Genomic DNA, 18934 nt, shown 5'->3' on the forward strand with positions numbered 1-18934 from the left:
TTATATTGATTATTTTTGCGGTCGTTTTAATAATTCTTACTGATTAAATGCATTACACTTTTGTATGTATACACATACACAAGTGTAATACTCCTTACCTGTTGAAAGTAAGAATATAGTTTTTAAGCTACCTAAGCACCCAATACTTATCGTAAGTTTTAAATTTAAGGTACTTTACAGGTTGAAGTTATTTGACTGATTTAAAAGAATTGTCAAAATTTTCTTTACCCGGGAATTCCCCGCAAATACGTTTCCACGAATCCCGGACAAAAAAAGCCAGGATAATGATCGCCGTCACTATAATAGTACCTTTTGTTATTGATCTTTTATTGTGCCGGTTAAGGACAGCTGAACCTTCTAGATGTCGAAGTAATTTGCAACAGAATTTCAATTTGCTCGAAGTAATTGCTCTTAAAGTAGCGACATAGTTACGATTGCTCAACAACTCGCAGTTACTTGCTCTCGTACTACTGACACAATTAATTTGTGTTCACGTCTTAGCTTACGTGAATCAGCTGTTCGCACGATTTTATTGTACCACATTTGTAGAGGTCTCATTCTTACAAACAAGTTTTTGTTTAATGGAATGGCCAGATGAAGATAGCAAAATTAAGAATTATATCATAATTATTTATCACAAAACAATGTATGATTGCAGCAGGTGCATCACCTTGAAACATTACATGCAGTCTCGTAAAACTTAAGTTTAGTCGTTTTTTCCCCACGTTATTTCACCTAGATGTTAAAATGTGTTTTGACTGTGACGTAATCTAGTTTTGTGAACTTCTTGTTGCCGTCTATTTCCATTTTCTATTAAACACTTGATGGATTTACAGTCAGTTTAAAAATTTTACGAGGTTTGCTTGTCCAGTTGGTTCTTGAGCACCAATTCCGTGATGGTCTTCTAAAACATGATATCTTATATTTTTACGTATCGCAATATCACTTGATAATTAATAGCTTCGATTAAAAATTGCAGTGTTTTAAACAGATTATCGGCTGTAATAAGTGTCTGGTACAATTTACTTATATATCTATAAACGACGAACGTATTATAATATTACTTGTGGATACTTTGAAGTATAAATTAGTAGTTTACTATAAAGTTCAATCCGTGTAGATCTACATCTCTTTCATTTTATGTAACTCACTCTTGTCCAGTGTACAGAAACAGAAAAAACACAGAGTTCCTGATCTTGGCGATATTCTCTACTCTGTTGTATTAATTTTCATAATTTATATAGTACGTTTATAAAAAAGGAAGTTCAGAATTCTCTATTCATAGATGTCTTGTAATCAAACAATGCAAAGGAAACTAGAAATACTTTCTTGCACTGGATTCCTAAGTGTTTCTAATTTTCTTCAAGGATTTGTTATCTTGTGGCAAATGAAAAAGTCAAAAGTCCTTTTTATTTGTGGTTCTAAAAATCAAACGTATTTACTTTAACATTTACGGGTATTTTAATGTGAATATATTATCGATGTGCTAATATAAATTTGGTCTAGTTTATAATGAAAAAATATTATACCTTTCAATCTTTTAGTTAAGGCAGCCGATGAATGTTATTGTTTATTATCTGTCAGGTAACAGAAGATTTACATCTACCTTGAACTTCAACAAATAGTTCGTTCTAGTTTATTACTAGATTATAATTAGTCTGTTTGCTTGTCCAAGGCCTATGATACTAAAGTTTTTACTAACTGAGTTAAGGGTCTTTTAACATCCAGTAATATAATTTGACGTCTAAAATAGTCGCGCATTACGTTACTTAAAGCCTCATTACGTTATTTTAATAAACTGTACATGAATAGCAATATTTATTCCAATGTAAACAATATTATGTCTTCAAAAAGGCTTTGTACTTAGTCCTTTTTATTTGTGGTTCTAAAAATCAAACGTATTTACTTTAACATTTACGGGTATTTTAATGTGAATATATTATCGATAAGCTAATATAAATTTGGTCTAGTTCTTTTATAGCACAACGGTATTGAAAATTAATCGGCCACACACACGCTAAGTCTAATTAGGGTACTTTTAGTAGTACATAGATAACGCAATTGAATTAAATTATCTGTTGAAGTACACCTTTGCTAAAATTCATAGTAAAGTTTGTTTTAAAATAGTTATTTGTATTAATGTTTAATTTTGTATTCGTATTTCGTGTGTAAAAATGTGGTTGCTTGCCGCGTTTTATGTTTGCTAATGACGCGGCGCTTCGTCTTTTATTTGTGATTAACATGCATACATATTTACATAAAACTCGAGTGTATAGCTGTGTAATATATTTGGAGATGTCTCATATATGCCCTTTTATGATATTGATCGGTTGAGGAGTCTCGTAAGGTACTGATAATAAACGCTAAGGTCGGCTTGAAACAAGTTTAGGTAAGAGCATATGAATATTATGCTTTCGAATATTCCTGTGAGTTCTATATCAAATGAAAATGATTAATAATACTATTTCTATATGAAGGTATCCTAAATATCTTAATTTGAATAAAATGTATGCATACTAGTTTTTCAATAGCGTTCATTCATGCATGGAATTTTGGAAGTTAATAGCTATTTAAGAGATTAGCTTATTTAATTGTAGATTCAGCAGAACAAACCTTGGTAGCCAGTCGCCTGTCCCTTGCTTATCCAGATTATATAACCGAATTGTAGAAAATTCTGATTGTATTGACATAAATTTAATGACTCGCTTCCTATCTTCAAAAAGAAAATATTGAACTCGTCTGTTGAAACCTAAATTTAGTTTTATATTCAGTCTTATATTTAGAATATACTGCACTTATGGTGCAGTCAATTGGTTATTGTTATGTATTAATATGTTCATGCTTTGACAGCCTGTAATTAAAACAGCACTACAGCGATTACTTACTGAATTGTTAAAAAAACTATGTAAGGAGTATGTTTTGTTGGCTGTTTAAATAAATAAATAAATAAATCATTGCTCTGGCTACGACTTGCAATGACGGTTATAAATTAATCTTTGTGAAATACATTTTCCGGTCCCTCACGTTCTAAATATAATCTTCAATTCGATAGTTTATTGAATGTACGAATCGTGGAAGCCGTAACAAACTAAAATTGACTGCCACGTCCAAATATAATATTATACATGAATGGAAGTTTTCACGTTCAATATTACGAACGACTACAGAGTCTTATCATTACCGAGTATGCTATATTCGTCATTCAATTCCGGTTAAAAGATAGGGATTATTGTACTATGGAGTGTGGACCATTGAAATTTTCTGCGTCATCTGTAGGGTTACATTACTTGGGTTTCGTCCCTTATAATATTGACACGTATACCTTGATATATAAATACTTTATATATCACAATTCCATTTAATGCTTATTTATCCCGAGTTTCCCTAGCGGTTTATTGGAAATTTTGTGTTTATTTGTATTCGCTGGCTGGAAGTAATCGGCTTTATGCTCTTTCCGTCCGCCCACTCGTCTGTTTCATGCCATCTGCAAATTTGCATCCAGTACATTACCTCGATCGATGAGAAGCCGTCTTACGTATGGACTTGCAGAATGATCGATATACGTTCTATATTTTATAGGAATAGAACCAAGTTGTAACAGCTTTGCTGTTTCGTTTAGTCAATGAAATCGCTAGAGGTCTGATAAATCTATCCAAATGGAAAGATTTAGAATAAACATAAGTGCTGAAACTCTTATACTAAAACGAAATTAATTTTATTAATTATAGCATAAATAAGAAACAAAGCGTCGGAGAAGTTTCATGCATTTAGGAAGTCTTAGTGATGCCTTTAAAAACATTGTAATCAAAATAATAATATCAAATAATCTAATATGTAATCTTTGTTTACAGTTTTCAACGCGATCTCTAGAGCCGTCTTTCGGCTTGCTCTTCAAAGACTTACTCGATGATCTTGGAGTGCACACTACCGGAGCGTCCGTCATCGCCAGTACCTTGGACTCTGTGGTCAATTTCTCCGGATTCTTCGTAGGGCCCGTGATAAAAACTTTCTCGTATAGAAAAGTATGCTTTGTTGGTTCGACAATATGCGCGCTGGGATTGCTCTTTACCGCTCCGGCGAACAGCATGGGTCATATACTTGCCACTTACAGTATTCTGGGAGGTGAGTTCTTAATGTTTTGTTTTAACATTTTATGCCTTAAGTCAGTCTGCCTAAGATTTAAAATCAACATTTAATATTTTATGGTGACCTATTAAGAATATAAAATGGTGCTATTATTTGTTTACATAATATTTATTGTTTATGGCAACATTGTATTTTTAGTATGTCACGGATGACACAGGTAGTGTTAATGACTGCATTGTATGGTATGTTTACTGTTGTGGTTTAAAATTATAATGGATAAGGTAGGGGTATTCATTTAGGATTCCTTCGTTGTCATAGATCTACATAAGTCCGATATTTCTAGATAGAATTTGAATGACAATAAAGACACCAGTTGTTATTTGTTCACCACACTCCTATAATCAGGTATCGGTCGTCTTTTGTAGACACGTTTAATATTATCAATGGTCGAATGAATTTAAAAACTGAAACAAACTGAAATTAACGAGTTGGTGCGTCCAATTAAATTTGATAAACGTATTATATAATATGAATATTTTAGTTATTATTGCTAACAGCCGAATAATATTAAGTCTACTTCATTATTCATATAGTTAAGGTTTTTTAATATCATAGAATGGAGTTTTATGCCAGGTCGATGCCGGTTCAGAATGTGCAGGCAACCTATAAGGTTTCTGCCTAGGTTTAACGACCGCTAGCATGCATTACTGTTAAGACGACTAAACAGATTATCAGGTTCTCAGAACTGCGATAGCTAGATATTATCATTATTATAATTCCATTTCTCTGTTTATTGCAATATCTCTGGTTTGTTAATGATTTATACAAAGTAAAGCTCTGTCAAATCCTTATTAAATCAAGTTATTTGTGAGCATTTTTCCTGTCAAATTATCATTTTGTACCAGGCGCATATAAACTCTAGTATCCTATTTTAAACATGTATAGATTGAGTCTGATATGCAAGTCGGTGAGTAATTTAACCTTTCGCGGCGCACATATGATAAGATTTTTATAAACAATTGCTTTAGGTAAATAGTTATTATTTTATAAGATACTTTTCATGTGAATGTAACCATTAGGAGTTATTTAAATAAATCTAATAATTAATGCTAATTTGAGTTAGAAAGACTATTGTCATTATTCGACTTGGATGAATTAAATATTGTGTGTTAGTATTTATATGTTTGTAACTCATTACATATAATAATAAGTGATTCAATAACTAACGAAAATTAATAAATTATAATTTTATAATTGCTTTTTCCTTGTCTGTATTTTGTTCTCTAGCGATTTTGCACTTCTTCGAAATCTTTGGCTCTGTTTGTGTAACCACGTTTGTCAGAACTATATTATGTGTATAGCGTACCATTTTGTAAGATTTCACAATGCGATTTTTGTGTAAATATCCTTAAGGTAGCGAGGACGCGATATAAGCTAATACTCTGAAGTCAAGTCAAACTTGTTTGAAATTGAAATAAGTAGGGTGATTTGCGTATATAAAATTATGATAAAATATGTGCCACGGCGAGGCAGGTCTTTGACGTGTAGATACTAAAGATGGGGTTTCTGAGCCCTGCTCGTAATGCATAAGTAGTTGTTGGAAAATCATTCAATTTAATAATCTAATTTGGTATTTTTATTTATAATTGGAAGCGACCCGCATCCAGCGAACTCCTACGACATTTATTAGGTCATCTTTGGAGTAGGCCTATGTTCAGCAGTGGACATCCTACGGTTGATGATGATTTATAATTGAAACATGGACGTTTTGAGAATAAATGCATATTATTTTATTTTGAAGTATCAACAATAGGAAATTTTGAATTTTCCCAAATCAAAATGCGTATATCGTATAAATATCTACGCAAAACAAACTAATAAACATTTAGTACCAGAATTGGGTCTATAAAATAGGATAGTCGGGCTATTAATGAATTAACGATAGACATTTCGGTCAGACGTTAGTCAGAAGCAGTAAATATCACTCTCTACCCTACTTACCATTGTTTTGAAGCTAAACGAGATGTTTTATTGGAACACGGCAGTCGTTTTATTTATGGCCCGTAACTTAATGGACCGTAAACGCCATTCATTACGTCGCTTGCGTCACTTGTGCACTGTAATTCATTATATGTCCAAACAACATCCTAATTTTGAGAATTGGAATTTCCTCAATATTGATATTTTTCAGAAAACTGATGTTTCATGTGATATACGGTCCAAGTCACGTATGCGGTGTGCTAGCCTTAAGTAGATGACGTCAGTGTATTTTTGGTTTAATTTTTTATGATATGTTAAGGATGGGGTCGAAGAATATATTGTATTGTATTTGTGGCTATTTTGTTACGCAATTAAATAATAATAAAATTATTTTTAGGAAAAAAATATAATTTGTACTTGTTTTCTGCACAATACAAGTCGGTATTTATGTTATTTAAGTATTGTTATAAAAATATTGTTTAATAAAAACTAAATTCAATTAAAAGTTTTGAGGATAACAAAGTGAAATATGTGCGTATTTACGTGAATGAAAAAAACAATGTTTTTATTTTAAAACTTTGCGTGCGGCCTGCGAACATTTTTAAATTGGACTCGTAATAAAAATGTTTACCAATTGTATGAGCGGGCAAATTAAAATGCTCATAATTATACGCTTTCGTAAATAAGTAAATGAAACTCAGTTTTTATGAATGAGATCATTTAAATAAGTACACGAGCTCCTCGTAGGATTAATGTTGTAAACACACCGGTATATTTATGAAATTATACCCGCGTATATTTTATGGAAGAAATAGTTTATTATGTTCATAGAATAAAATGGCTATAAGCCAATCGCATATCGTATTACTCCATGTAGAAGAATTTTATTTAATAAATTGCCTTTATAGGTTTGCAGTCCCTACAAGTACATACAGTTAAATCGGATTCCTTTTAAGGACAGAAGTAGACGTAATTGGGTGGAAATGACGTTACTTTTTTTTATACGGAATGACACAAACTGTGCTTAAAATAGGTATTTAATAACTTAAAGTCACATATAAAGAAGGAAATGCTAAATTTAAATAAATATTTGCCTACATAATTTTATTATAGTTACAAAAGCATTCATGGAAAGTGGGCACTTATTACAAATTATTGTATAATATGGTATTTATTTAAAGAAAATTATTTTATTTATGGTATAGGTTACTACCTTAAATGTACTGTTTTTATTGACGTGCAACTACTATGTTTTTACCTTCCACCTCTGAGATTGCCTCTGGCATTAAGTCTACCTTCACACGATATGTATGAAGTGAAATAAATAAAGATAATATAAAACACAAATCCTTTGCATTCCAGGTTTCGGTGTAGGTCTAGCGTCGTCATCATCTTTTGTGTCGCTGAACCACTATTTCTCCAAGAAGCGCGGGCAAGCCGTCGGACTGTCGATGGCTGGCACCGGCTTCGGGCTCATGGTCATGCCTCAACTAGTCAAGTTACTATTAGGAGAGTTCGGGTTCCGTTGGACAGTGGTGATACTGGGCGCACTGGCTTTCCACGCAGTGTTGGGGTCGTGTCTCCTGCAACCAGTGAAGAGACATCTTATCGACGAGCCAGTTGATTGTGAATTGCAACCGGTGAAGGTAACTTTATTTATTTTTTTTTCTAATGTAGTTCTGTGTTGTGAATAGTGTAATCGATAATACGGCTTAACGGATTGGAGCGAACAAAACTGCGAAACCTAAAAGTTACTGTTTATTTTTATTTCCCGATGTGTTAATATTTAAAAAACGACCATAGCAACTAGAGTTTTGATATAGATTCAATCAACGAGTATACTCAACTTAAAATTTTCTTTATTCAATCTTTTACAAGCCCCTTTGAATCGTCATTAATCTACCACCGCTTCGGACTGTTATCGCTGTGAAGGAGCGGCCCAAGAATTTCCCTTAGCTATAAATTCGTTTGGCTTAAGTAGTTTTAATCATAGAAGTTAATTTTCGCTCCTATGTATTAATGGAATATTTTTTATATTTAAAAGAAACTTGCTTAAAAGGTTATGCGCGATCTGTTTATCGAATCAATTCAACTCACCAAATGCCCTTGTTGGTCTCATTTGTTGACAAATAAAAGCAATGTTACACTCGTTTGTTCACACGAATTGAGTGTGAATACTTTTTAATAGTTTTTATTTGTAAATATTGTTATCAGCGAGCACGGTACGAGTGTATACAATAGTGTAACAATACAAAGGTGGTTTTTGTTTGGTCATATGCGATTTGATGAAGGGTACTTACTACTAAGGCTTTTTTTAGTAGATACCCATTTGCCATTGGACCTTATTATTTATTACATAATAAGGCGTAATGTCATGTAGCTGTCATGTTAGCCGGCTAACATGTCAAGCATTAAGTAGTGTATAACCATTTATTGTCAGTATTTTGTTAAATAGCAGTTTTCGTGTTAAAAATATTTTTACGGGACATTATTCGAATAATTATGATGACTTTTGTTGCCTAAATCAGTATTACAAGTGCAGTGTATTCATGTAGAGCTTTGAGTTTCATATTTTCGCCAAGGTTTGCCCCGTCGCGTCTTGTCATTTATTACTAAAAGAAATAAATAGTATTCGTTCCGGGAAAGGCATGACCAAACATATTCGCCGAAAATTGAATTTAAATAAAAAAAAAATCGCGGGTAATAATATAAAGGTTATGTTTCGTGTGTCAAATCACGAGAGTAACAAAACAAAAGAGATGTGCCCGTAAACACTGACACATTGATATCACGATAAACAACAATGATTGATGACGCATTCGTAATCTAATGTCCGCAGTCAATGACCCCAATGAACCATCGCACATTTAGCAAATGACTTTTAATTAGATTGTCTAGTAACAGTTCGATATTCGTTTGATAAATCTAATTAACTGCTTAATCAATTTAAAAATATTACGTGCGATTTGCAATATAATTGCTAATAGCATTAAGTTGAATTTTGTTTATCAATTTTCAGGAAATGGAGTGTATACTAGAAAGCGACGAAGAAAACGAAGACAAATTCGAGATTAACCCTCTCGTGACACACCCAATGCCAAAGTTGACACCACAGAGATCCCATACAAACATGAACCATCCTTCCGTTAGGACGATAGGGTTGCCACGCGCGAAGACTTGTGACAAGCCGTTGCCAGAGTTTGAGAAGAATTGTAAAGTGTACCCAGGGCTGACCACGGCGGCTTCGGTCGCGGTGATGCCGAGGGTCACCTCCAGCGGCAGCATGAGCGAGGCGGCGCGGAGAAGGAAGGTGTCTGTGATATCCAATATATCGAACATGGACTTCACTGGAAGCTATTTGCAGCTGTATCTTGATGTAGGTGATGATTTTTTATAATTTACAAGCTTGTTTATGGTTTTGTAAGGAGCTAGGAGTTGTTCGCGACTTCGCCTGCGTGAAGTGTTTCCCGCTTCGAAAATCTTGAAATCGCTGTAGGTCCACAGCGACATCTGTAGAATGTCAGCGCCATATGATTGAAAGTTGGATTATAAAGTTTTAATATTTAACAGTAAATTAACGGTATTAAAAGTAGTCTACATGTTGATCCAGAAGTCGAATTAACTGCGTGCCAAATTTCATCCAAATCAGTTCAGCGATTTTTGCGTTTTCCCCTAACAAACATAGAAACATATACACAAATATTGGTATTTATACTAATAGTACAACTATAATATTAGGTAAGATAAGTTTTCAACATCCTCGAAGATAACTTCACAGAAAGACATATCGACATAATAATATCGACTAGCGAAGAACAATATTTTTCGTCAATCGATCCTTTATCTGGACGGCACTAATTATGTTTAAGTTCAATGAAGTTACTTTTCTTTCCAATTATAAAATAGTTCTTTGTTAAAGTTTGTCTAAGTAGGTTAGTGAGAATTAAAATATCTTCACTCAGCCTTAAATGATGGCGGAACAGTAGCTTTCGATTATCATAAATTGTTAATATTCCTTTGGTGTTATCATATGTAATAGTCGTATTGCAGATACAGACATTTATTTTGATTTGTGGTTTGCGTGTGTATTGTATTTTAACACATAAATCATGAAAGTGATTAGAATTGTCCGATTGAATTACGAAGTGGTTTGAATTGAAGTCAAATATGATGGAGTGTTCTAGAAGAATTATTGCTGCTAAATCATTATATTGGCAATTGCTTTTGTAATAGCTTTTTCTACGTGAAAAAGTATTTCCGGGATAAAAATCCTGTTTTATATTTTCCCGGGATAAAATAGAGTCTATATTTCAATTGAGACATCTAGTAATATATCGGTGAAAACTGCATTAAATTCCACGCAGTAGTTATTGCGTGATGCGTGTACAAACATATAAACAGACAAATATTCTAAAAACTGTTGTTTTGGCTTCTGTTGCTATAAAGACCGCCCATACTGGTTTTTCTTCAATGTCTATAATCTACAGGCCTCTTACAATTTTATTTTATAATATTGAAAGATTATATAAGTACATCTCCTATTGGTAAAGTTACTTACATTTATTACACTTTATTGCTTTGCTAAAATAATATTTCGCGTGCAGAGTACACGACGGAATTTATGTTTATAATTCTAAAATGTTTTAAATAAAATGTTCAAGAATTTTGTTTAATTAAATGAATTTAATGGCCGCGTAATACATGAATACATCAAAGATAGTTTTAATTTCCACCGATATTTTATCGAAAATAAAATAATAAGGCCACATTTACATTACAGTCATACATATTTTATCGAATGTAAAGTAAAGCCACGTTCACTTTACAGACAGCGGACGACGAGGCCATACAAATGAAAGCAATCAAGAAGTCAGAGCCGGAGATAGAGAAAAAGAAAGGCTTCATTAAAAAGTTTATAGCTCTCATGGACTTGGATTTACTCAAAGACTGGTCTTTTTTGAACCTTTTACTCGGTCTCTCTTTATTTTGGAGCGGCGAGCTACAGTTTAGGATGTTGACCCCGTTCTTTATACAGAGTTTGGGGTACAATATGAACGACACGGCTTTTTGTCTGTCTATGACGGCCATTACGGATATCCTCGTGCGGTTGATACTTCCGCCGATATTCGACAGGACAACTATATCAAAGAAGATGATATTCTTCGTATCGTCATTTTTCCTCGCTGCGACTAGATCAGGTGAGCTTGTTTATTCTTAGTAAATATATTCTTAAAGGTATGTTTTATTCATTGGGTTAAGGAGTGAGATCATTTTGTTACATAAGTAATGATGCGCTTCGATGCAATGTGTTAATTATAGTGACATACTGTATTGTGGTTAGGATTGTATTCATTAATTCGTTATTATAAGAATATAATTAAATGATAATAAATATAGTCTTTATTGTTACTTAAATATTGCACGATCAATTCAGAATCGGTTTAATGAGTAAAGATTTTAGGTTTAATTTTCTATACTTGGAATTGGTATATTGATCATAATATAATGGTCTGGATATTTTACTGAGTTGACTATCGTAATATGGCGGTTCACACAAAGATTGAAAATCAAATCCGAAGCCTCTCATTACCATATAAGTAACCGCTTATTGTACCATTAACTTCAATTTTATTGTTACCGTGGTAGTTATTAGTACTATTTGACATGTACATAATTTATTCTAGTAAATCATTTGAGTCCTTCTAACAAGTTGTAACGCCAATGATACGCGGTAGCTAGCGGCTGACTGATGTATTAATTGCAAAAACTAACCTATCCTTCACCGTATGAATATTCTGCATATAATAAAATAATACAAAGATCGGTACCCAAGTAAATAAACATCAAAAACAAGCAACTATTTAACAAACCAGCTGTACCCGTTAGACTTGATACTCGTAGTGCCGGAAATTGTTATTTATCTAATTTCTATGTACATATATTAAATAAATATTGTTGGTGATATAATCGATATGTTTCGTTAAGACATAATTAAGATAACTTGTTAATGATTTTTCTTTGTAAATATTTAAGTACACGTATTCACACGCTTGCTGCCGTATCGATTACAAATAAATCGATGAACATATTTATTGAGGCAATCGTATATTTAGTTTTTTGTATATTATGAAATATATGAAATACTTATACGTTATTATATATCTTGAGTGCAAACAATGTCATTCGTATACCGTATGCTAGAGTTCGTTTAGATAGGTACCTACAATCGTCAAGATTTTATTTTATTGGAAACTAGTTAAAACGCGATTTTTCGATACTGTGAAAATACAAATATCTCGGCTGTTGCATAATATTGCAAAATAAGTGATAATACTTAAAAAGTCGATACACAATCATATTTATTTTATTTAATTTATTATCAACAAGTTGACTGCGTCCCACACGTCTGTTGAGTTTTTAAATGCGTGACATTTCGGTATCACACGCCAAGTGTGTTAAATCTTTACAAGGGTGCGGGAGCGCACGCCTGGTGTATAATGATTTACGACACCGAGCAGTGAACCTCAATAAGTGTTAACACTAATATGTTTATTTTGCACGAAATAGGAGGATAGGGTGGAGTATTCCACTTGGCAGTGATAGTAGATATGATGTATTAATTAATAGTGTCTTAATTTTACTGGTGGTAGGTCCCTCATATGTGAGAGTCCGCCTGGGTAGGTATAACCGCAATGTCTATTTCGGTCGCCAAGCAGCAGTGTGTAGTCACGTTGTTTCGGTTTGCAGGACATTGTAGCTAGTGTATTTACTGGACATAATGAGACTTAACATCTCATGTCTCAGGATGGCGAGCGCAGTGAAATATTTACCAAACAATATTTTGTAATTTAAGGTGTTGGATAGTGTTTCTATTGTTTATGGGCGGTCGTATCGCTTACCATCGAGCGAAGGGGAAGCTCGTCTCGTCATTTAAAGCAATAAATAAAAATATTAATTTAAATAATTTTCTCAATATGAAATATAATATTTCCAGTACTAGCGGAGCAGTCTGAGTGGGTGCCGCTTATGATATGGCTGTCGATATGCGGGTTCTTCCGAGGCATGTGTCTCAGTAACTTCACGCTTACCATCTCGGAGTACTGTCCGTTGGAGAAGCTGCCGGCCGCCTTCGGTCTGCACATGGTCAGCAAGGGGGCGTTCGTGGTCGCCATTGGACCCCTTATCGGTGAGTTCATCATATTGCTGGCATTAATTATTGTTTTACATAAAATTGTTGCTCGTCTTCTCATTCGGTAGCGGCTTCTATTACCCATGGTGGCGACAAAAAGTAACTGCAATAGATTGATAATCTTTTAACTAAATAGTACCAGTTACCCAAGTTACGGATTAGACACTGGAAATTAAAAATATCTTGTAAGGACAGTAAAAAAAATCTGCCGCTGATTGATTATATTTGTCGAAATAAATGTGCCAGTTGCCATGACAGCTGATTAGTCACTAGCAACTATTACCGGTGGCGGCAACAAAGTTTCCTCAATTAATCTGAACTTGATGTTATTTAAGCACTTTTTATTATTTTCCAGGCTATGTAAGAGACTACACGGGCAGTTTCTCATTCTGCATTCACGTGCAAAACGCTCTGATTATGTCGTGCGTGTTAGTTTGGGGCATTGAATATCTACTCGCGTTCACGCGGCGCAGGAAAGTCGTCCAAATATAAACACAACGGCTCCCCGAAGAGCTTCGTCTCCAATCTCCACGTTATTGTTATTTAGCTAAGGGTCGATTTCGTATCAGATAAATATCTATCAAATTATAAACCGACTAAATATAATAGGACAATTGAGTATTATTCATAACTGACATTCTTAATTTGTTTACGTAGTATTTTATGAATGACTTTTATCTGATAGTAAAAATCGGCTCTATATTATTTGACTAGTTAGAAATGTTACGTGTAGCCTTAGTTGCGCTTGAGACTACGGCGATGAAGCCGATGACGTCACGAGCATCATCGACAAATATAATGCATAAAGCAATAAGATTGCGTTCGATAAATAACAAATTTTAAAATTTTACAAATAAATAGATTGGTCCATATCGAAATCATATCACAAAAACAGATTGAATATAAAAACTATGAGTTTATCGAATGCGTCTTAACGCTTCTGAAATTGATCAGTCTTACTTATAAACTTGTTTTAGCGTTAAAAGGTGGTTAAGGATTGCTTAAATGGCTGTCAAAAACATCACCGGTTTCCTATTTTAAACCTTATTAAGAGGCAAGATGGCGGGTTTTGACTTACAGCTGATCGAGTAAATTTGTGTTTTAACTAAGCATAGCTTTGCGATTTTTTTATAAGTAAGACTGTATGTGTGTTAATGCTTCTATGACAAATATATGTGTATATAAATATATATACCAGTGAATGATAGTGGGACATCTAAAACCACACTTTTAATCCGTATTAGAGTTACATCGGATGTAACACTTTTAGATATTGATTTTAACAATATTTTTAGACGGCTGTTTGTAGTTTGGAAGTGGTTTTCTAGGTATTTTTAGACGGAACTAATTTATATAACTAATCTATGATGTAACTAGTAGTCCAAGTTCAATCGGAGTCGATTTTATAATTAATTAGAAGTTCATTCATTACATTGTGATCGAGGACTCATTATTACTTTCAGTTTAAAACGAAGTATGTGCTAGATGGATTTTAACTGAGAAAAGCGAGTTTAATTAGACAGCATTAAAGAATTCATTTGAATTTGATCAAATACGATCATTCATAATAATTTGACTTTACTTTCGATATATATTATTTAACATGTGCAGCCTTATCATATAAGTTTGTACACAACTAATGACGCTTTATATTGATGAAGTCAGGTATACTTAAAATACAGTCATTTAATGAAATATTTCAAAATTAATGACATATTTGGCAGCTCTATATATGCTCAAAATATACATAATAACCTCGTAATATTAAAGAATTTTACTTACATTATTATGGTTTATAACTTATGAACACAAGCTTGATAAATGACTCCTTGTCTTCCTGGGAAACTATGTCATCTTATAAAGTTTTGATAATTATAAAATGTATTTTCGTATACGTATTGAAATAACGAAGGAGAATGTTTTAGCATTGAGACAGTCGCATTATTTTTATATGTATTGCCAATTAATTAAATAAAATAATCTGTAAAATAAGGTATCCCCACACCAATTACCATATTTATTCTTACGTCGTTTGAGTATATATGAGAATCTTAAACGATGTACATAAAATAGATATATTAATTTTAAAACAAGTAAATGCAGCTCCGATTATGTTAATCAATTCCGTATAATATTAAAATAGTATCGATTTTTATACTATACGCCTTGTATTTTTAATACATGTTTTCTAATTTTTGAAATGAATAATATTATCTACGTAATGAAGATGCATGTTATTCTACACAACCGTCATAATATCGGCTAAAAATAATGAATATTATAATATCGATATTTTATAATTTTCAAAATCGCTTCTAATGGCTCATGCCGACTTGTCTTACTGCCAGTAGTAGGACTGTTTTGGTTATGCTTGCTCGATGTTATTGGAATTTGGTGTACATCATTTACCGAGTTATTCATTTGCGCTTCCATGTGTTATGTGTATATTTAGGCATCTAAAGACTATGAAATAAGTAAAATACAATATATTATTAAAGTACAATTGTAATATGTGAGGTATGAAATTTGTCTGAGAAAGTAAAGAAGACAAGAAGCCAATAATGCTCAGAGTAATGATCGATTTTCGATATCGATATATTGATAATGATGTGACAGTTGTATCGATCAAGAATACAAAAGTAATACTTGTGTATGTGATTGTGCACATATTATTGTTAAACCTGCGTTTTGCATACACACTTGTGCACTGTATCTCCCGCGTACCTGGCTGATCTCTGTTGAGATTGGCCGTCATGGCGAATTTTGGCTAGGAAGCATTCATTAATTTATTGTTACACTCTTGGTTGGACGAAACTGAGAGTTATTAAAATTCTGTTCGTTTACGATGAATTGTTTGATGATCATACCTCGTTAATGCGATTGCTGTTAAAACTTTCATATTCGACTATCACTTCGACGTTAAAAGTACAATTCGACTTTAAAAAATCACTAACATTGTGTCACATAATTCAAAATTACATGTTTCATATTTCTGTCTTCCAGGCATTATGATTAGTACTTATGTGTAGTAATTTTTGATAGAATTTTCATATATTGTAAACAAGTAAGTCAGTATGAATTTTTGTTTTACATCAAATATAATTTCACGATATTGATTGTTTTATTTTGAACTGAAGATTTGTCTTATAATATTTTTTTTTCTTATAAATGGTGATGATAGTGAATCAATTGTTTATATTGTGTGAGAATTCTATTGAAAAATACATACATGCCACTTGCGAAGTGTGCTTTTTAAGTGTGATGTATTGACCAAATAAATAATGTACATACATTTACCGTGTACTTACTATATTCGATAAAATATTCGTATTATTTAATAAGCAATTATTGTACTTACGATGTGGCGTTTCTATATGTTAGTGCCATTTTGGATCATCTGTTGTACTCAATTGTAGTTCGCAATATATTCCAATAAATTTTTCGAAATGTATGTGCCAAATGTTTATAATGAATGTATACAAAAAGACAAACATGTATTCGAAGTAATAATCATAATATAATTAAACGTATAGATAATGCGTGTTGGATGTGTAGTGACTTCGTATGTTTATTTGAAGATGCGTCCAGTGAAGAATGACACAAAGTCTTCTGAGTCAGAAATAAATAGCCCATGACAGTTATTGAAATAAATTTTATTTTTAATGTTTATACTGTACAAATGAATGAGGTGATTACCATAAGGTAACGTGTATGTAATTGCAATAAAACCACGCGATGGGTGGCGCCGTAAATAAGCAAAATATTCTTCATAAACAATCATATTTAAGGCGTTTGAACACTACGTCAATTTAACGCATAGTGAAACATTGTATCGTTAACTTTATATCCTGGTACATTCGATTCATATTGCCTTCACAGAGTTAACTACGTCGAGCTTTGTGTAGAGAATGTGGTCGATGTGGTGTTTGAAAGTCTTAATCAGTATTTATATTGTCGATGGGAACAGACTTACCCAATATCTTGATTAGTGTTGCCAACAATCCTATAAGCACCATGGTTTGCCAATTTATTTAAATAATGTGCTACTCAGAAGCTGGCAACACTATTTTTTACTATCAACAATTTTTTGTAACTATATTCTTGGTAGGTTTACATATAAATATACATCATATTATGCCTTTTAGAAATGAACTGTAAATAATGGAATTGTAATGTAATTAAAATCATGGTGATAAGAATTATTTCGCTAATATGTATTAGAATTATAGTACCTACCTACTAATGACAAATGTATCTTACTGATCGACAGTGTACCTATATTTTGTATAAATATTGATCGTAGGCAGTAGCGTACATAATTGATCTTAAATAAATAACCCTTTTCATGGTAAACTAAATTATTGTTATAAATATAATTTATACATTTTATTTTCATGTCGAATAGGGAGAAAGCCAAATAATATATGTCAATAGTTTTTTGGTTTCCTCTTAAATATTCAGTATTTCGCTTGAAGAATTGTAATAAAATTGTTTGTAATTTTGCTCAATTTCAAATGAATATAAGAAATATCCTGAACACACTAACTGTAAAGTTTCCATAAAGTTTTGCCACATCCGTCCGTATGTCAGTAATATTACAAATTCAAAATAATCATGACATGACATACTTTTGACCGCCGTTTCTTTAGTAATTAAAATAAATACAATGTATTAAATGATAAACATTCAAATGTGTACTTATGTTTATTTTGGAACGTTTTTTTTAACAAGTGCTTAATTCGATTCGTATACCTTATCGCAACTTATTTAATAAAATAAGCGATAAATAGTTTAGACGTTAAAATTATTTAATGAGCTTATGCATTACGATTAAATCTGTTTTTGTGTTGTTAAAAGTCATGACAGCTCTATGAATAGTGGCAATTTCAAGTACATTATTTGACAATAGTTTTGTTGTTTTGTTTAGTACTTAGCGTTTAAAATGTTGTTGACAATTAAGTTTTAAATAACACACGAAGCTGTTAAAGGAATTCTGCGAGTGTAGTTAGTATGGTGCGGAAGTGAACTTAGCGATTATGTTACATACTTACTCTATTTTAGTTAATTATTGTGGAAAAGTAACAAGGCATTGGATGAATGATGAATAAGAAAAGATGAAGAAATAAACAGTTAATAAAGGTGGTTACCGAGAAATTGTTTTATTTTACCTAATTTTAGTAAACTAAGTACTATATAGATTTATTTTGTTTGGCTTTTGAACCAAACTGTCATACCCTGCCTTCCTACAATAAAAACGGATCGTTAGGCATCACCGCCCTATCACGCAACTTAGTATAAATGTGGGAGGAATCTGGAACATTTCTCGATACCCCCAACAGATTGATTTATTTATTTATTAGGTTTTCCAGCAGACTTAACACTACGATAACAATATTTTAAATATTATAACTTATAGCTATAATGTAAGCCCAAGTTAGGAAAACTCAACATGCACATAATTTAAACTAAAAGTGACTTAAGCGCAGCGAATTAAGCACAATATAATTTGGAGACGTTCACGCAGTATGTAAAAATATGCCAGACTATACTTAGTCTGGCCATAAATACTGTTACACTTAATTATAAAAAAATATTACATTTGAATTTCGAATCTGTCATTTTTATACGATTGTTCATTGTGTTTTCTCATTTTGGCGCCAATACATTGTAAAATATTTT

At 32.5% G+C, this 18934-nt stretch overlaps 1 protein-coding gene across 3 annotated transcripts in view; it reads left to right on the forward strand.

The window, feature by feature from the left end:
* LOC115443929 overlaps positions 1-18405 on the forward strand; it is a 42093-nt gene extending 23688 nt beyond the window's left edge. For all 3 annotated transcript variants that reach the window (XM_030169537.2, XM_030169535.2, XM_030169536.2), the window contains exons 3-8: positions 3852-4122; positions 7429-7712; positions 9086-9442; positions 10895-11264; positions 13061-13252; positions 13611-18405. In XM_030169537.2, coding sequence (XP_030025397.1) covers positions 3852-4122; positions 7429-7712; positions 9086-9442; positions 10895-11264; positions 13061-13252; positions 13611-13747 — 1611 coding nt within the window. In that variant the 3' untranslated portion in view covers positions 13748-18405. The remainder of the gene's footprint in view (positions 1-3851; positions 4123-7428; positions 7713-9085; positions 9443-10894; positions 11265-13060; positions 13253-13610) is intronic.
* The last annotated feature ends 529 nt before the right edge of the window (positions 18406-18934 follow it).

The sequence above is a fragment of the Manduca sexta genome, chromosome 22 (genome assembly GCF_014839805.1).
Source record: "Manduca sexta isolate Smith_Timp_Sample1 chromosome 22, JHU_Msex_v1.0, whole genome shotgun sequence".
In the NCBI taxonomy this organism is placed as follows: Eukaryota; Metazoa; Arthropoda; class Insecta; order Lepidoptera; family Sphingidae; genus Manduca; species Manduca sexta.